This window comes from Crocodylus porosus, unplaced genomic scaffold, assembly GCF_001723895.1.
Source record: "Crocodylus porosus isolate Cpor-Errol unplaced genomic scaffold, CroPor_comp1, whole genome shotgun sequence".
NCBI lineage: Eukaryota > Metazoa > Chordata > Crocodylia > Crocodylidae > Crocodylus > Crocodylus porosus.
Window position 1 is genome coordinate 2,638,045 of NW_017728937.1, and position 18,806 is coordinate 2,656,850.

Here is an 18,806-nt window from a genome sequence, read left to right on the forward strand (position 1 = left end):
AGCCATAGATCACGTGATTGAGAGTTACTATCTGCTGGTGACATAGATTAAGTGAAGGTGCCAACCAATAAAGTGAAAATTTAAGATTAGCATTAATTAGTATTACTAAACTTTTTGTAGACCAGTACATATAATAATAAATTATTATGATATAAGGTACAGTTAATACTGTATGTAAATTTATATTACATTTAAATTTGTATTGAAATGTAATATTTATATATATAGTAATATGATAATATACATACATAATACTTTCGCCTCTCCACTAAGCAGCAGCAAGGAGCAGGACCACCAGGAAATGCCCACAAAATCAGCTCTTTGTGCCGCAACCAGCTAAAAAATTGCTTTGTCTCACTGTGAATTAAATAGACTCCTAACCATAATCTCTTCTCAGTATTGCAGATGTATAGTGTTACTGACTTTGATCTCTCTCCTCAGTAGTCTCACTTTGCAATACACACTCTTTGCACATGCTGGGGACAATGGCAGTCATTCAGGAGTCCTCAGAACCAGCTGACTGACTGCTGGCAAAATCTTCCCCTTTCTCAACTGTACTTCTCAAATTGAAATATTCCCTTTTTCTGTTAATTTTAATTGTTTTAATGTTCTTAATAATGCTGTTTACTAGGCCTGTGTGAGTCGGCAGCAATCTGATCTGGCTTCTGATCCGGCCGCTTTGGATGGCAGTGATCCAGTTCAGAACTCTGAACTGGGTTTCCACCTTGATCTGTCTGAAGCGGCTCCGAGGCTTGGGAGCTGCCTCGGAGATCCAACCATAAGGTATAATATGGGAAATCAATGACATAGATATTACTTTGTTCTTTTGTGTTCAATTTGGATGAAACTTTCAGGTATGGTAGCCTCTGCTGGGAGCACGAAACCTGCCAAGTTTCAAAAAGACCAGTGCAGGGTTTTGGGGGGCACTGTACCCCAAATTCTTGAAAGCCAAACTCCTATCATGTCCAAGTATTACACCACAGAGGGGTCAGAACTGCAGGGCTGGTAGCTCTTGCTGAGGCCACAAACCCTGCCAAGTTTCAAGAAGATCAGTGTAGGGGTTTGGGGGGAACTGCACCTCAAGCTACGGACAAGCAAAACTCGTGACATGGGTGACACTGGGTGTGTTAAGGCATCTGCAGGGATGGTGGCCCCTGCTGTGGCCACAACGCCTGCCAGCTGTCAAGAAGATCAGTGCAGGGGGGTTCTGGGCCCTGCAGCCCAGCTGCTGATGGACGAAACTTGCGCTTGTGGGACTGACTGCGTCTGTCTTGGGGCAGTTGATTGTCTGTACTGATTCTGTCCTCTCAGCCTGGTTTTGTAGGTGCTAATTGATGGCAATTAACTGGCTACGATAACTAGATCCTGTGTATTGAGCTGGTCCCTGAGTGAATCACGACTGATTGGTAACTGGTAACACAGTAGCTTAGCAGCCAGGCCTGCAGTAGTGTCTCCCGTGCACCAAGACAAGCAGTCAGTCCCACAAGCACCCATGGCATCAGTTTTGCCTGTCAGCAGCCAGGGGTGCAGGGCTCCAGAACCCCCCTGCACCAATATCCTCGACAGATGGTAGGCATCTTGGCTGCAGCAGGGGCCACCATCCCTGCAGCTGTCACCCCACTGCATCTTAACACATGCAGTGTCACCCATGGCATGAGTTTTGCTTGTCCACAGCTTGAGGGGCAGTTCCCCCCAAGCCCCTACACTGATGTTCTTGAAACATGGCAGGCTTTGTGGCCTCAGCATAGGCTACCACCCCTGCAGTTTTCACCCCCCTGTGTTGTAACGCCTAAACGTGACGTGTTTTGCTTTCACAAATTTGGGATGCAGTTACCCCCAAACCCTGTGCTGATCTTCTTGAAACTTGGCAGGCTTCATGCTCTCTGCAGAGTCTACCACCGCTGAAAATTTTATCCAAATCAGGCAAAAAACAAAGTTAAAAATATTTTATTGTTTCCCCATTATACCCTATGGCCAGATCTCTGAGGTGGCTCTGAAGCTCTCCAGAAGCTCTGAACCGCTTCGGGAAGCTGAAGAGGCAGCGCTTCAACCGAGATGTGCTGCTTCGGACCCCAAAGCATCCGAAGCTTCTCTGGATCCAAAGCTCTGTCCAAAGCCTCGCACAGCCCTACTGTTTACAATAATCAGCCTTGTCATAAGCCCCAGTTATTTGGGTCCTGGACAAATATCTCTATTCTAATCCTGAGAGGGGAGTACAAGTTAAAATATGAGTACTATATCAGCTTAGGCAAAACAAATTTAAGAGCACATTGAAAACTGGTAAAAAATTAGTTAGTTCAGGTAAGAATCCAAAAGTTTAGACAGTAATCTAAGGTGGCTGCCATCAGACCCAAGCTTGTGCTGAGATTGTTGTGCAGGTTATGTCAGTTTTTACTGAAGTGAATAAAGACTAGCTGGTTTCATGCATGATAAGATTCCCTGGAAGCAGTTAAAATGAGTTAATGACATGGAATGGTTGTTACGTTAGAATGCAATGTCAACAGGCATATTGCAAGTATTATACAGGAGTATTGTAAAAGACTTAGCTGTTTAAACACTAAGGAAAGCAGAACAGATGTCCTCTGTCAATGTGATTAGTGAGCATCTGATGCAAAATTTCAGCAAGTAATTAACACACTTGACATTTGTACCAGCAGGATCCAAAGCAGCTCACTTGAAGGATGCTGTTATTTTCCATAAGTCTTATGAGAGACTCAAATATATGTTAGCACAACATTTGTGAAACTGACAATTACAACATCCCATTTATGTGTTCTTCAGATTCCTCAACAAACTGTAAGAAGCCACTGATATGTAGAAGCTGGTAAAGAAAATAAACTAATAACTTTACTGATTTAAAAAAAATCTGGAACTATTCACAATCAAAGGTCTCTGACAGAAACTTGGATCAAAGGCAAATGCATGGCCATTTTGTTTAGTCATTCGTCAATGCCATATTCTGTCTATATACGGTGGAAGGTGTTCTCTGTGTTGGACAAAGAGTAATCTCAAAGGTTGCCACTCCAGTAGGACATTTTATTCTCTTTAAATACCTGGCTGATTATTGTGATTTTGATGAGCATGCCAAACTCAAGAAAAGCTGTTTTACATGACTGGAGTAGATTTGGTGAACACAAGGTGGAAACAGATGTTGCCTTTTTTTGTCTTTGTGACTCCATAAGTTTTTTTTTTATGGTGGCACAAAGGCCAAGCAGACATTCATGCCCCTTGTTATGCCACAAAAATTATGCTCACAACAAAGATAGTATCATTTTGTGCGACTGTTTAGTGGCAAGCAATGGCATCTATTTGCTTCATGGTAAGAGAGCCCAGACAGTATGGAGCTATGTGCAATCTCCAGCCACCGCAGGTAGATGCTCCAGGGGCTTGAGGGGCCCAATCCTGTGCAGAAGTTCCCAGGGTGCACAGGACTGGGCCACTCAAGCCCCAGAAGAACACTTCACCTGTTGTCCTGCAGCATCAACAGGCAGGCCAACAGGCAATGTGTATTTCACCCAGTGAAGCAGATCAGCTGTGCCAGGACACATCCTAACACTGCTGATCCACTTAATTTGACGATGTCTATTTCTATCCCCAGAGTCACACATGCTAGGTTTTGGGAACTGTATCCTTAGAAAGAGCAGAGAGGCTGATCTTTTGAAAGTTGCTGTTTTCCAGAGGCCTGTGAGTTGTAAGTTTTGCTGTTGCTATTGCACATTGTCTGTTGTTTCTTAAAAAAAAAAAGGGGTGGGGGGAAATATCCTGTTATTAACCCATTAGCTTCTGTCACTAACAGAGTAACCATTTTAAATGAAAAATTCTTACTAAGACAAACTGACTTCATTTATCAGCCTTTAATGGGACTTTTCACTGTGACCTTTACAGTAACTGGATTAAGATAACATATTTGTTTTTGCAGCATGATGAAAAGTTCGAAGCAGGTAAAGAAAATCTGTGTTCTATTCCAAGCCATTAATATCCATATTTTGAGCTGTTAATTTTCTTCTGATGTTCAGAAATTTCACTGGCGTTGAACTCTTATAACCTAAATTAAAGGGGGAAAAGGAGATACTCGCTGTGCATGAACAGGGACTAGAAAAGTGCATACAGTGTTCATGCTGGTTAGCCACTCTGCTATGTTCTCACTTCCACTGACATTAAAGAATGAAATCTAAGGGACACTTTAGATACCTCTAACCTGAGCCTTGCAAGAGCAATTCAAAGAAATGAGTAAAGACCCTGCCTGCCTATTTAGACAATGAGGAGCTACTGCTGTCAGAGAGTGAGTCAGGGCAAAGACATAACTTGCCACTACTGCGCCCTGGGCAGGAGCAGCAACCAGAGGTTTCCTGCTGCTTAAGATGCCACCACCTTTTTTTACTGCCATCATGAATTGAACAGCCATCTAGGTACCATTTTTGGCAGCAAAAAATGAGCTGTTGGCTTCCCAGAAGCAGCAAACCAATGACCATTGTTCCTGTAATGTGTGCAACTGCCACTGCTGCCCTGCCCTCCCCACTGCCAGAGCCAGGACCACTGCAGGGAAAGCGCAATGTAGGGGAGAGAGGAGAGGGAATGGGAGGGTAAGGTGCCAACTTAGCTGTATTCTGGCACCTTCCCTTAGGCAGCATTCAGGTCTCATGCCCTATTCGCCCACCCATCATTATGGTACGGTTTCAGAGAGCCTATAGAGTAGGGAGCCAATAGGAAGCACTAAGCACAGGGCTGTGTCTGAACTCCTGCTGCTCTCCAGGGCTTAGGTGTCTGACTCAGAGCTGCACGTTAGGCACTTCCATTCAGTTGCACCCACAGCACTAAATGCTTCTCTTAGAGTGGTCACACAGTAATGGCAGTGCCACTACTACCCACCTTTTTCACAGAGGTTGGGCAGAGGTAGGTTCCCTGCCAGGAAGTGGGGGAAAGCAAGCTAAACAGGGAGAAGAGAAGACACCTGTGTTGTTGCCACTTCTGTGGCTTCATGCAGCAATCAAAGAATAATTATGTGATATTACAATCTCCAGGCTACTCCCTTAGAGCTACTACAAAAATCATATTTGTCTGGAAACCAAAATAATCCCTGTGCTGTTGTTGCGAGCCTGTGTCCAAAATAGGACGTATTTACGGGAATGGCAAGTATTTAAGCACAATGGTATCACATCACCATGGTGTGGCACAGCATTGCAATCCTACTTCTTGTCTGTATATAGTGGCATGCTCCACAGGAGTGATTCTCATGTCACCACCTAAGCATAATTATTTCTAGCTGACTGCTTCTACTGGTAAATTGAATATCACCCTCAGCTCTGAACTTCACCTTTCTACCTGCTTTACGTATGTGTACAAATCTACTTGCATGCTCCTCCACCAGTGTCCGTGAATGAGACTGCTACCACTCCAATTCAGAGAAATATTTCTCTCTGAGTGCCATGATTCCTGCCTTCCCTTCTCTCTTTTCTTTCTCCTATCCTAGCTCTGAGGACTTCAGGATGTGGCCCAGATTGCTGCCTGCCTTTTTGCAAATCCAAACTTAAAATCTTTCTTTTAAATTTTGCTTTCATATAAGACAGTGTTTTTCAAACTTTTTGGGCTGTGTACCCCTTTACCTTTACCCATGACTGCTTGTGCCCCCTACACCCAGTATATCCCTACACATTCATTCCTTAGGAAGAGTGCCGACACCAGTGTCAATGTGCAATAATGCCATTATTCACCATGTGTTGATCAATCAGAAGTTCCACCTCCATTATTATTAGGCACATTACCCATGGCAGAGCACCACATATAACTGATTTAAGAGCTAATTGAATCCCTTGTGTAGATGTGATGCAGGATTTGCCGGTATATTGTGCATAGCCTTGAATCACTCCTGTGGATTTCGGTGCTTCACTTGGAGCAGGGAGTGGCTAACTGGGAATTTTGGAAAACATTGCTTTTGGTGTATTCTTTGGTGTAATCAGATTTATACTGAGTTTGCAAAGCAAGGGATGGATTCTTAACTGCTACAAATTATCTAATTGAGCAATGACAATTTATACCTCCTGGACATTTGCACCCTAATGTTTTAGAAGTTTATCTATAAATGCATCTAACAGAGGTATTTGTCAAAAACGTATTTTAAAAAATTACTTTTTAAAATTGCATTCAAGTCCTCTAGGTCAAACTGGTAATATTGGTCTTCATCATCAGAAGCATATCTCCTGCCATCTATTAAAGAAGAGAGAGAGAGAGAGAGAAGAGAAAGTTAATAATATTGTCACAACAGCATTTAGAACAAAAGAGCAGTAGAGATGCTTTACTATATGTTCAGCATATGTATAGAGGGAACCAGACTGAATCAAAGATGTCATAGTTTCATAAAGAAGTAAGGCTGGAAGGGTCCTACAGAGGTCATCTAGTCCAGTGGTTCTCAACCTTTTTTCTACCAGGAACCATTTGTAAACATCGATGGCCAGTCTTGACCCAGTACCTCTCACCCCCAATCCTCTGCCCCCTGCCCTCAGGCTCCAGCCCCCCAAATGTGTGGGGCAGGGGGGGCCCTAAGCAGCCCCTTGCAGGCTAGAAAAACCCATGCTTTCCCATGTTTTTCTCCTTTAAAGGAGAATCCACTTAAACAATGTATTGATCTGTTTTTAAAGTTTGTTTACAACCTGTTAATATATTCTTGTGACCCACTTTTGAGTCACAATCCACAGGTTGAGAAATGCTGATTTAGACCAACCCCCTGCTGGGGGTGTGAGCTGATACTGAGTTCCTCACTCCCAAATGCAGACACTGACTCCATCTTTCGCCAAGCACACGCTAAACCCCTCTGGTCGTGGCTTAGGTAATCCAAAGATCATTGCAATGAACCATTGGTTGAGCCTGTGATGACTGCAGAATGCGTTGTGGCTGTACACACACAGCAGCTGTCCAGCATTTATACCAATTACTGGGTGCCTATTAGGCCTGTGCGAAGTGGCTAGTATTCACTTCAGTTTTGGATTCAGCCAATCTGGGGCACAGTGATTTGATTCGGTGATTCAAATCACTGTCCCAAATTGATTTGGCTGAATCTGATTTGAAGATTTGCCCACCACTGAATTGGCTGAATCTCTGAATTGGCCTCATTCCCTGCCCACTCTCCCAGCCCCGTGAATGTCTGCCCTGCCTGACCCAGCACCCTGCTCTTTGAAGAAAAAAAAAGCCCCGACTCACTGGGTCCTGCCAGGCAGGGGGTGATTCCTGTTGCTCCACACTGCATGGGGGGGGCTCTTCCACGAGCCCCCAGAAGCCCCAACAGCTGCTGCAGCAGGCAGTGAGTGCAGGGCTTTTTTTTTTTTCCTTAAAGAGCCGGGAGCTAGGAGAGGCAGGGCAGCCATGCAGCGGAGTGCTGGGAGAACGGGCAGGATCAGGGAGCTCATGCAGTGTATGGCAGTGGGGGCAGCAGGGATTGCCCCCCTATCTGGCAGCAGCTGGTGAGTTGGGGCTTTTTTTTAAAGAGCCAGGAGCTGGAGCTGGGCAGAGCAGCCATGGGGGTGGGGAGCAGGCAGGGGTCAGAGAGTGCTATGGGGAGCTGGGGGAACAGGGAGGGGATGAGGCCTGGCAGGGGCCCCCCATGGTCCCCTCCCCCATCCTCCAGCCCTTACTTACCAGCATGGAGTCAGGGTCCAGCTCCCTGCTTCAGCAAGCGGGGACTGCCCAAATCGCCGAAGCTCTCCGAATCATTTCCAAGTCAATTTGGAGAGCTTCAAATCAATTCAGACCTTTTAATAGGTCTCCTGTTTCAATTTGGATTCAGAGATTCAGCCGCCAAATTGAGTTAAATCTTCTCTGAATCGAATCAGCACCCAAAGCTTTGCACAGCCCTAATGCCTAGATCCATGCTGTAATTGCAGTGCATCAGAGAAGACTCAATCTGTGTCTTATTTGTTAGTGTCCCCACACTGAAAAATGGTGATACGGGTTCTTTAACAAAAGCTTATTCAACAAGCTTTACTTAAAGTGCCCTCCTCCACCCCTGCTGCCATTTTTCAGCTTGTGTACACTGATTCATATAACACTCTGGGCACTTTAATTAGAGTGGCTCTTGGAGCTGCTCTAATTAACGTCTCCCCCCCACACTCCCAGAGCACGTGTATAAATGCCCACCATTTGTAACATCTGAGACAGTCCAGTGAACTAGCAAGTGTTTCATCAACTTATCAAATGGGCAACAACTACAGCAATTATTCTCCATGTTTTTAGACTTGACTAGAGCCTTTCACTAGAGGCACTTCTCCATAACTGTTGTAAATTAAGCAGCATCCTGTTTCAAAACTCATTTATTACAGTGCTTACTTCCTTGTTGAGGTGCTGGGCAATTGGGGCAGGGTGGCAGCCAGGCAGGGAAGAGCCTGAGCCTGAACTTATCTCCTCATACTTTCTGGCACCCTTTAAAAAATCTTGCAGCACTCCAGTGTGCTCCAGTGCCCTGCTTGAGAATCCCTGATCTACAGTAATCATCACAATTGTACCTTTGGAAGCTCCTCCTTTATCTGCTAGGAGCAATGAGTGAGGTCCTTTCTTCATCTTCAAGTTCTCTATGGTGGGTGGCCATTTTTAGCCAAGGGAGCAAGAACGTTTGAATGTCAGACCTAGTCAGAGTAGTTAATATAATTACACATAATTACAGTGGCCTAGAACTTGAGGGAGGAAAGACTTTCAATATTATTGTGTTCCACTTCACTGCGGTGACTTTAAGAATAATGAAATGTGACATTCTGCAGTGAAATACTAAATAGTCTCACAAGTTGGCAGATATTGTGTAGGGGTCTATCTGTGAAAGTTTTGTGACCCATGTCTATAAAAAGAATTTGGGAGCGACAGTTGTGTATAGTCAGTTATTCCTATGCACTGTAAGGATATGTCCCTAGAGACAAGACTCCACCTTTTTTTATTTTCTAAAGCAGTATGCTTGTCTGTGACAGTACTGGTATAGAAGTAGGCAATAGTGAAAAATCATCATCTATAACTGCTTCATAAAAAGAGGTTAAAGGAAATCTGTGATCCATTAAGTGGCTCTTATGTAATGGGAGTACAGTTTGTATATTTGTTATGTAGGGGATACTGTATGTGGAGAGCAGAAATGTAGAAAAAGGCATGAATTTTCAGAGCTATGCACAATCATTGATTTGGGATGCAAGGATGGGAGCAGAGTTAAGGTTGGCTGTGAATTCGTAAGTGAAAACGTAAAGTGTTTTCAATTTTATAAGTTTTCAACAAACTCAGAATTTCTTAGCTTGCAAACTCTTTTTTTTCTGTAGCTGCAGCGTTCTTACTAGATGCTGCTTGAAATAACAAACAAAATGACTGCTTGAAATTTGCTGTAAAGGGGGCATTGCAATTTGGAAAAAGGATGCCTGGCATTTCTGGGATCAAAACCTAGATAGTTTAAAAACAGTGCCAGCTCACTGGGCAAGATACCTTCCTTGCCTAGTGAGTTCCACAGGAGGCCAGTTAGTACATGTGAAGATTATAATAGTTGCAATATCTAGACAGAATCCTAATATTAATTATCTGCAGACTGTAGAGGCTATACCATAGTCACTGTAATAGTTCCTGTAATAGGAGTCCTTAGAGTTGTCATAACTCCCCAGCAATATTCCTATGGCATTACTTTCTAAAATAATAGGCCCATATTCAGTCCTGATTCTGACAGAATTTGGGGTATTTGCAGCTTAGTTATTACTTATTACAAGTCATATTATGTGACCTATCTGAAGACCTCATAGTGCTAGTCAAGAGAAATAGAGCAAAAGTGATTTTTAAGCTAGAGCTCTATTTCCCTTAATCCTAGGCAAGCTGGTACCCTGGCACCAATAAGAGTAGCTTCAAGGCTGTCCTAACCTGCACCAGCTGCCAGAAGTCCTAAATGCTCCTTATGAGAACCAGGGATCATTGGGGAACAGGAAAACTGTGCTGAACCACTCCTGCAGCAGTGATCTCTGCACTGGACACAGGGAGGAAGAAGAAGGAAGAACCTTTATGAAAAGGGTGACCACATGTCCTAGTTTGGCCAGGACAGACCTGGATTTTGGAGACCAGTCCCAGCCAGCATGAAAATTTAAATGAGTATCCCAAGCATGGGGCACTGTCGGGGAGGGGGAGCAGCACAAGCTGTGAAATAGAAAATCCTAGCAGACAGCAAAATTGCCGTAAAATAGGTTAGCTTGATTCATGGAATGATCATTAAAAAGGGGAGATGATTGTTAACATCTGTGAAGTAAAAAAAAACAGTGGCTCATTAACAGACCATTGACCCCTTTAGCTGCCTGAATAAGTAATATCAGAGCTACACCATGTTGCCTCACCCCTGCCTTTGCCTGCAGACTTGGGGAGGGGCAGGGAACATGGGGGGTGTTCTGGATTTCACATCTCATATGGTCACCCTAATTATGAAGGTCCTATCTGTGAATCCCTTTACATTGGGGAATAGTCCTGTGAATGGTTAAAGCAGCCTCAGGGTCATCGTGCATGCATGAAGTAAAAGAAAAATTATCCTAGTGTAAGGGAGAGTCTGGGCCCTCAGCGCTAATGTACTCCAGAAATATTTTGGTTTTTAACTTTTAATCACTCTCAGGTGCCCTCCCTTTATCAGTGTCTCAACCCCATGCAGTCAAAGGGAAAATAAAACTTTAAAAAAATGAATCAGAGTGGAATTTATGAATCCAGAGACTTGACAGTAATTCTCAATGAACTCTCTGCTTACTGCTATCTGGAAATATATTACTCCCATGATATCACATGCAATATTTCTCCAAGATGGAAAGAGCATTTCAGATGTAGTCAGCTACATCCCATGCAAATGTCACCTGGATAATATCTGCAGATACTGAGTAGGTGTTCTATAAAGCCCCAGTACCTTTTATAGTACCTCAGCACAAATGTCTTGTTAGAGGTGCCGCTGATTTTTGTGACATTAAGTTATCTGATGATAAGAAAATGCCTTTGCCCATAAATTGTTAGCTCATGTCTTTCTCCATTCTATAGACTGCTCTGGGAATCAACAAAACAAAATACCTGCTTATTTATTGCACTTTAAAATAGCTGCATGAAATCTTAAAACCTGCACTGCAGTGCAGGAGTCCTGTTACAGTCAGGCAGACATTGGAATGAGGGTTCATTGTTTGTTTTAAGGACTAGACACTAGGACAAAATAGGTTTTAAAGTACACAATGCAGTCTATTTTTGCCACATGCCATCAAACTGGTTTGAGGCTGACTATAAAAAAGGACGTGCAAATGTGCAGATACGGAAGTTAGGAAAACAATCTTAATTTTCTATCAGTACTGTTGTACAGTTTTTCCAAAAGGCGCTTGCTTATAAACAAGATGTTGTTTAAAATAAATGGACATCAGGTGAAGTTATGACAATGGCATTAATAGAAAAAATAACATTTCTCTTGTAATAAACTTTGTACATAATACAAACATCGTTGACAACATGCTGGTGTCAGTTTATCCTTACACAGCATATTTATTTGCATAAAATAGGCTAATGCAACTTTCATACTGTAAATAGCTTTATTAACTAGCTAGTATGTTTTTACCTAAGGTGGTGTGTTTAAAACTGCATATTACTTCATTGTCATAAATCTAATTTTTAATCTAACTAAGCATATATTCTTACTGCAAAAATTATATGCTAGTGCATTTAACTTACATCGTCCTTTGAGGTATAGCATTGACTGTGGGCCCCAATTTCTTGCTATTAGTTTACTCTGCAAGTTGCGAAAAGAAAGTAGGCATTATTTCACTGGAAATGAAACCTCTCATAAAGTGCTATAGAGGCAATTTTCATCCAAAGTTTACCTTTGGAGCACACCAAGATTCAACTATAAGAAAAACCATGAAGATGGCACAGATGCAAACCACTGCAGCTTTAGTTTTCTGTAAAAAAATAAGAACAATATTTTTGGAGATCAATGATGCAATTTTGCTAATTGCATCATTTTCATGATGCAGTTAGCAATATGGAGCAGATAACAGTATCAATCACACTTCATGCATACACGGTAATCTCCTTACCATTTTAGCACGTCTGTTGTCACTCCCTTCTATCATCCAAATACTGTCAAGGATTTGGTTTGCCACACTCACTTGTAAAGAGCTTTGAGTAGCTGATGATCAGAAAACATGCAAGTTCAGTTGGTCATGTTTCTTTCCAGCAATCTGTTTTACAAACAATAATGCATGCATACAGATTAGAATGCAAGAATTAGATATACAGTATTTACCTTCCTTCGTGATCAAAGCAAGAAAATTATGTGTCAGGCTCTTTTATACCAGGGGAGCTAATGACAGTTGTCCCCGTGAGATCTGGAAACAACCTGTGCCCAAAGGGAAAAAAATACAACACAAAAGTTGACTAAATGTCAAGCATTGTCAGTAGGTGGTGCATACATGCAATCTGCATCTTCTGTCCTATTTGTACCACACAAACATCTGTCTATGGAGAGAGTTAAGAAAAAGTGTCCATTGTTCTTTGACTATTATACAAGCACTTTTCCAACACTTTTTTCTTTTATTTAGTTATTTATGTAGTATCACAGTTCTCCTTTTATCGACACAGATTTTGGTTTTTTTTTTACTTGGATGCACTGTTCCAGCCCTTCAGTGCAGCCATCATATGTCTTTAATGCCATATTATATAAAAGAAACATTATTATTTCATTTACTTTGTAAATTTACTTCAGTCTTTAGATCATTTGATTGAAAAAGCAATCATTTTATATGTAGTCATTTCAGAGATTCAGCTCCATTAAGAAATGAACTAGTTCCTGTTATTTCTGTTCAAAGAACTTAATATCACTCTGTTTATTTTTAAAGTTTTTAAGTTTAATTGCAGGAAGATGAAAAGTAAGAAAGGATAAATTAATTTCTTACATACACAGGACTTTCCAGAATTAAAATATGTTTCTGCCACAAAGGAGAGAGGTTGAATCATTGTAAACCAGTAAATGAAAACAAAGTTAAGTAGTATAGCAAAATATTCTGGACAGAATAAAAGAAAATTAAAGACTGAAATTCAAGAGAAATTGTAGACTGTAGGATTTTATTTCCATTCTTCTTTCTCTCAATGTTAGCTGAAAAATGAGAGATTTGGTGTTGGGGTTGTGTGCACACTTTTCTCTTTGAATTTTCAGCAATTAAATATTACATATTGTCTGGTTCTCATTTACATGGAAGCCACTTTTATACTGCTGTACCGGTGTAAACAGGTTTTAAGATAAGACAAAATATCTGTGAAGGCCTTTCTACACCACCAGAGTGATAGAAAATGTTCTCAGTGTAAGAAGGAATTGGGCCTATTTTTGTTGACTGTAAGATAACAAGTTAGAGTCAGATCTTATGCTCCTTGATCACATAAAACTCCCCTTGATGTTCACTGAAGGTTGGAAGAGTCTTCTTAAAACAGTCCTAAGAGGATTAAAAGTAAGGGTATACCAACTTTGGCCCTAATTTATACCATGTGCAATCACACTAAATCAGCATATTGCCACCTGGATTCAATCCTGCACTGGATTCAATCCTGAATATTCAGAAGCTGTGGAACCAAAAAATGGAGTGTCAGTGCGTGAGCTGACAGACCCACTGTATTCTTGGTTAGAATAAAGTAGGTAATGTGAGTGATGCAACAATTTGCGTGATATTTAGTTGTACGTATGAGCAGACCTGTTTAAAAATTCTAACTTCACTGAGGCCTCTGACACACTAATGTTGGGCTAGGGACAGAAATTCTACATAAACCGGCATAAGTGATCTTAGACCAGTTCAAATCTGTAACGCTACAGAAATTCAGTGCACATAACCTGCTTTCAAAATGGTTGAAACCAGCTTAAGATAAACCTGGATGGGTGTGGTATCAGATTTAACTGATTTCACTTAAATCGATTTATTGAACTTCTATCCCAGATCCCCTCCAAATACAAGTTAACTCACAATTCCCCAGCACATTGCACCTCCCCTGCAAGGCCCCACCTCCTTGCAGGGTGAGCAGGCTAGCCTTGTCCCAAGCTGTCTGCTGCAGCAGATCGGGGGATGTACTCTAGCACCACACCCCCCCCCCCTCCTGCTTATGGCCTAGACAACAGCAGGCATGTGGCTGCATTTTGGGAATCAAAAGTGAATGTCTGGTCACTTGCTTATTGGTTCAGTCTACACAGTTTAGACTAATGGGCAAAGATTTTATCAATTCAACCTCAGGCTTTTTCACTGTCTGTGCTTAGCTGTAAGGTTCAATTCATGTGTTAATTGCACCATAAATAGTAACAGTGCTATATGTGCAGCTGATTTATGCTACCATGAAGTAGCAAACCAGCCACAAAGATATTCCACATATTGTGTTGAATATCCTTTTGGCTTGCTTGTATGGCATCATAAACTGAATGTGTAGCATGTCCATGGGCTCACAGGGGAACCTGTGGGTTTGCAGCTCCCAGATGGCAGCGGCTTAACTTGGGATCTGATCCCTGATCCCAACAATTGTCTCCTGACATGCATGTGTGGCATGGCAGAAGGCACAAGTGTTCAGATCGGGGATCAGATTGCCTTGTGCCATTACGTGAACATCTGTCAGCATCTTGCCTCTTCCTTACACTGGCTGTAATTGTCCTGCAGTTAGGGACCAGTGTGGGTGTTAGCAGATTTAAATAACGGGAGGAGTTCCACCACAGTTGCATACAAGTGAATCATGGTACCGTGGTACTTGGAGCTCTCTTTCTTCTGCTGTGCATTTGGAGCAGCGGCCAGGGGATCTGCAAAAATTGCAGACTCCTCAAATCTCACTCCTGTATGTATCCTTCCTCATCTCTGCCCTCAAATAGTGACCCACAAGTTGGGACACAAGAAACAGCTCCAGAGCATGACACAAAACAATGCACAGAAGTATGGATCCCCTGCATGGACTCTCAAAATCCTGCCCCTTCATTCCACACCCTGGTCCGTATGCCTAATGGGCCCTTCTCACCAGGTGTCCAGTTCAGCACAACATATATACACATCCGTAAAAGTAGGCAAATACAAAACGTCACTCCCCTCCTGCAAAACACACCTTTAACTATAACCTCAGTTGGTACGGTTGGGGAGCAGTATCTGCTATTTAAAGTTAATTAAATGCATACATTCAAAAGCCCTTTCTTGTGCATCTTCATCTGAATAATCCATAAACATGTAGTCAATAGCTGGGCTTTGTTTTGCTTTTTTTTCCTAGTTCCCTAATTATCTTGCATCAAAGCTATCTGAATTCAAGACTTTAAAGTATGAATGTGTCTCCTTCAGGTCTAACATTGTTAATATTATGACAGATTGTATCCAATGCCGTCTTTCTGTAGGGCTTATTATATGTAATGCACTCCATGCTTTTTTTGGCTTTGTTTTAACCAAATGATTTGCTTTTTTCTGTGTGTTCAATTACCACTTCAGGGATGTTACCCTGTGTGGCATAAAAAAGGCTAATTGCTGCCATAATTTGAGATAACTCATTAAAACTACTCCCAGAACAAATAGGCTGAATTTTATACCTATTCACCACTCCAAAACAGAGGTTACATTTGTAAAAGTCTGATTGCTTACTGGCTTTACATACATTTCATTAGAAAAGTATATGTGTATTTAATTTGTTTTCTTAATTTAAGTCTCATGTGGTGCTCTGAGAGGGTTAGTATAATTTTAATTTCAATAAATCAATCTTATTAAAATAGTCATTATGGGTTTAGTCTTCAAGTCCCTATACCATACTTTTATGCCCAAGTACTGCAGGATTTGAACCTATATGTCCAATATATTTTATGTCTATGGACAGCCATATGTGAAGCTGATCCACTGGAACTGTTTGTGTGTCTGCAATATCTTACAAGAAATGGAAATGAAACTATAATAATTAAGCAGCTGCCTCATTGCAATAGGAGATGCCGGAGTTCAGCATCACTTGCTGCAGAATAGGAATAGATCCATAAAACAGTTACAATGGATCACTTGCGCTCACAAGTATCTCCCACATTCACAGCAGTATGGTTATTTTGCCTATCCACTGCCTGTGATTGCCAGGGAAAGACAGGGCCTGAATTTCGTAAGTGACTAGTGGGTTTGATTACCTAACATGAGATTCTTTAAATAGGTATGATTTTGACAAGTCAGACAGTCCACACTTTCTGCAAATCAGCTCCTTTAAAGGCTCCCTTTCTGAAGAGTTTAGACCTATAAAGTTAGGGACAGACATTCAAAAAGCCTGAGCCTGAATTGATTCAATCTTTGCAGGTTAGTCTAACCTATCTAGGTTGAACCAATTTGCAGCTGCACAAACATTTCCTCTGGACTGAAGAAATCCAAGCACATGCCTGCCATGGCTCAGGCTAGAAGCTGGAGGGCACTACAGCAGCCCTCCCATTTTACAGTACTGAGCTGAGGGGGGGCATGGCCAGACCCCAGCAGGAGGCTCTGATTAGGGAGGGGTGTAAACTCCCACCCTGCCTTCACCATCCCAGGCTTTTCCCTGCTCGCTGCTCAAGGGGCTGGAATGGTACCAGCCCCCAGCCCCTGGCTAGCACTCTGAGGCAAAAGAGGGTGTGCAGTGCACACATCTGTTGATGATACTGAGCTTTTCAATCTCCCTCTCTCTTCATACTGTCTGCAAACCTACAGGCAAGGGAGCCAGCAGGGAGCTGCTAGCACAGTGTTTCTCAGCCCATAAACAAAACAAAAGCCTCTCTCATTAGTTCAAGCTCTTCTTAAACAGCTTTTTCCAAGGAAGGAGTGGAGGGAAATTACCAAGTGACCTGTTAATTAGCTCCAAAAAGCCCTAAGTGGACACTGTCCTGTCTGTCTTTGTTCTGTCCCAGTGAAATTGGAAACACATGCGCACAGACACCTCTCAGCATTAGCTAGTATACTACATGCCTAGGGTCTGTGTGGCTGGGGTCCATGCTGTGGGAGATGGGAGGAAGGGAGGGAGAGAATCCCTACTTATGCAGTGGAGTGTGGGGGTAGGTGCAAACAAGACTACTGTGCCCACAGTCTCTGCCAGAGCTCAGGCTAGGGAGCAGAGGGATGGGGTTAGCCCTGTTCTCTGGAGCAAACAGCATAGCCCAAGGCTGCAGAGCAGCTGTGATGCTGTGGGACTCTGGTTTAACTTAAGCCAGGAAGAGGTCTGGGACAGAAATTGCATAAACTGGTTTGACCCAAATCAGTTAAGTCTGATACTACATTCAATCAGGTTTATTTTAAACCCGTTTCAGTTATTTTGAAATTGGTTTATGTGCACTGAACTTACGTTCTGTTACAGGTTTAAAGCAGTTTCTGATCACTTAAACTGGTTTAGGTGTCATTTTTGTCCCTAGCCTAACAAGAAATTTGCTATATCACCCTTGTTAATTAAATGGGAACCTCTGCTATGGAAAAAGACATCTCAGGCACTCTTTTACTTTACATTTCTTTTAAAATTACAGATGAAGAGAGCAAAAGAAAAAAAAATCAAGTTCATTAGGGCACCTACACCATCAGAGAACCACACTGAACGATGCTGTGGAGAAGCTTGGCACCCTGAATGCTACACCCAGGAAGGGCTGTGATAGAGTCACCCTAAGCAATGGTTGACATGCACCAATAAGCTGTTTCATCTGTGTTTATGGGCATGTGGCCCGGACCACTGTGTAAGAGACCCACATTGCATGTGTTCTGGGGGTACAGCCATTGTGGAGTGAGTATGCCCACATGAATGGGACATGGTTTCTGATGGTGTAGACATATCCTAAACTGTCAAATATTTCTGCTTCTGGTCAGCTGGCCTGCACACTCTACACAGTAAACTATCAACTATAAATACATCCTTATTGTCTGGAGCATGCTTATTAGATTATATTTTCTTCAGCTATTAAAGTGCATTTGCAGGCATTTTTTACTGAAGATTTCTGTTTCACTCCATGTGTTTACATGACTCAGTTTGCTGGAGAGAAAGAAACTTTAACTGGTTACATGTATATGGTTCTATGGAAAGCCATCCTTTCATGCCATTGGGTTTTGGATCATGCTTGTGCTTACTATGTTAAGAAAATGTTTATTCTGGTTTTAGAGGTGTAAGTTCTAAAGTTTATTTGAACAAATTGTAACAGAGTAGGAACTCAATAAGATGTTACGTGGGAGGATAACTGGTCTTAGAGCACTACATGCAAGTGAGATATTTCACAGACATTTAAAATTGTAGACTAGGAAGGAGACACACTTTTAGCCCGCTGAAGGGGGTAGACTGAGCTGCCCATTCAGTCTTTGAATAGAGGATTGGCTCCAGAGCAGAAAGGCTCCACACAATGAAAAAAGAAGAAAAGGAAAGATTGTGGTAGTGTTCAATGCTAAGGCTGTGCAAAGCTTTAGTCCCTGCTTCAATTCGGCCCGATTCTGTGGCCAAATCTCCGAATCTGAATCAAGCTGGAGATCCTTTAATTTCTCTGAATCAAATCAGAACCCTCCGAATCAATTCAGAGAGATTCGAAAAGATTCGGCGATTTGGGTATAGACACAGCTTTAAATGGTTTTTTTTTTTACATACCTCAAGGTACCAGGCAGCTGGTCAACATTGAGATGGTGGGGTGGGTAGAGCATCCCACAAGAGCATGGGGAGCTACCCAGCACTCTTGGCAGCAGACCCAGAAGTGGACCAGAAGTGCTTCTGGTCCACTTCTGGGTCCACTGGGGAAGGTGCCGGGGGGGCCCCCTGGCTCAGTGACTAGTGCCTCCTGGATCTGGAGGAGCACCATGGGTCTCCCCGCAGCCAAACACCGAGCTGGGAGAGGCACA

At 42.4% G+C, this 18,806-nt stretch overlaps 1 protein-coding gene and 1 long non-coding RNA gene across 2 annotated transcripts; both read right to left on the reverse strand.

The window, feature by feature from the left end:
• Positions 1 to 304: 304 nt before the first annotated feature.
• Positions 305 to 3,588, reverse strand: LOC109318122. Its single transcript, XR_002103186.1, has 3 exons — positions 3,498 to 3,588; positions 1,865 to 1,872; positions 305 to 317 (listed from the first exon to the last, which is right to left on the reverse strand). It is a non-coding gene; the product is annotated as an uncharacterized LOC109318122 (long non-coding RNA).
• Positions 3,589 to 3,835: 247 nt separating this feature from the next.
• On the reverse strand, positions 3,836 to 12,361 carry LOC109318123 (spexin-like). Its single transcript, XM_019547169.1, has 6 exons — positions 12,254 to 12,361; positions 12,045 to 12,136; positions 11,829 to 11,906; positions 11,680 to 11,737; positions 6,127 to 6,204; positions 3,836 to 4,045 (listed from the first exon to the last, which is right to left on the reverse strand). The coding sequence occupies exons 2-6, from the start codon at positions 12,078 to 12,080 to the stop codon at positions 3,960 to 3,962; spliced, it is 336 nt and encodes a 111-aa protein (XP_019402714.1). The 5' UTR covers positions 12,081 to 12,136; positions 12,254 to 12,361; the 3' UTR covers positions 3,836 to 3,959.
• Positions 12,362 to 18,806: the final 6,445 nt, after the last annotated feature.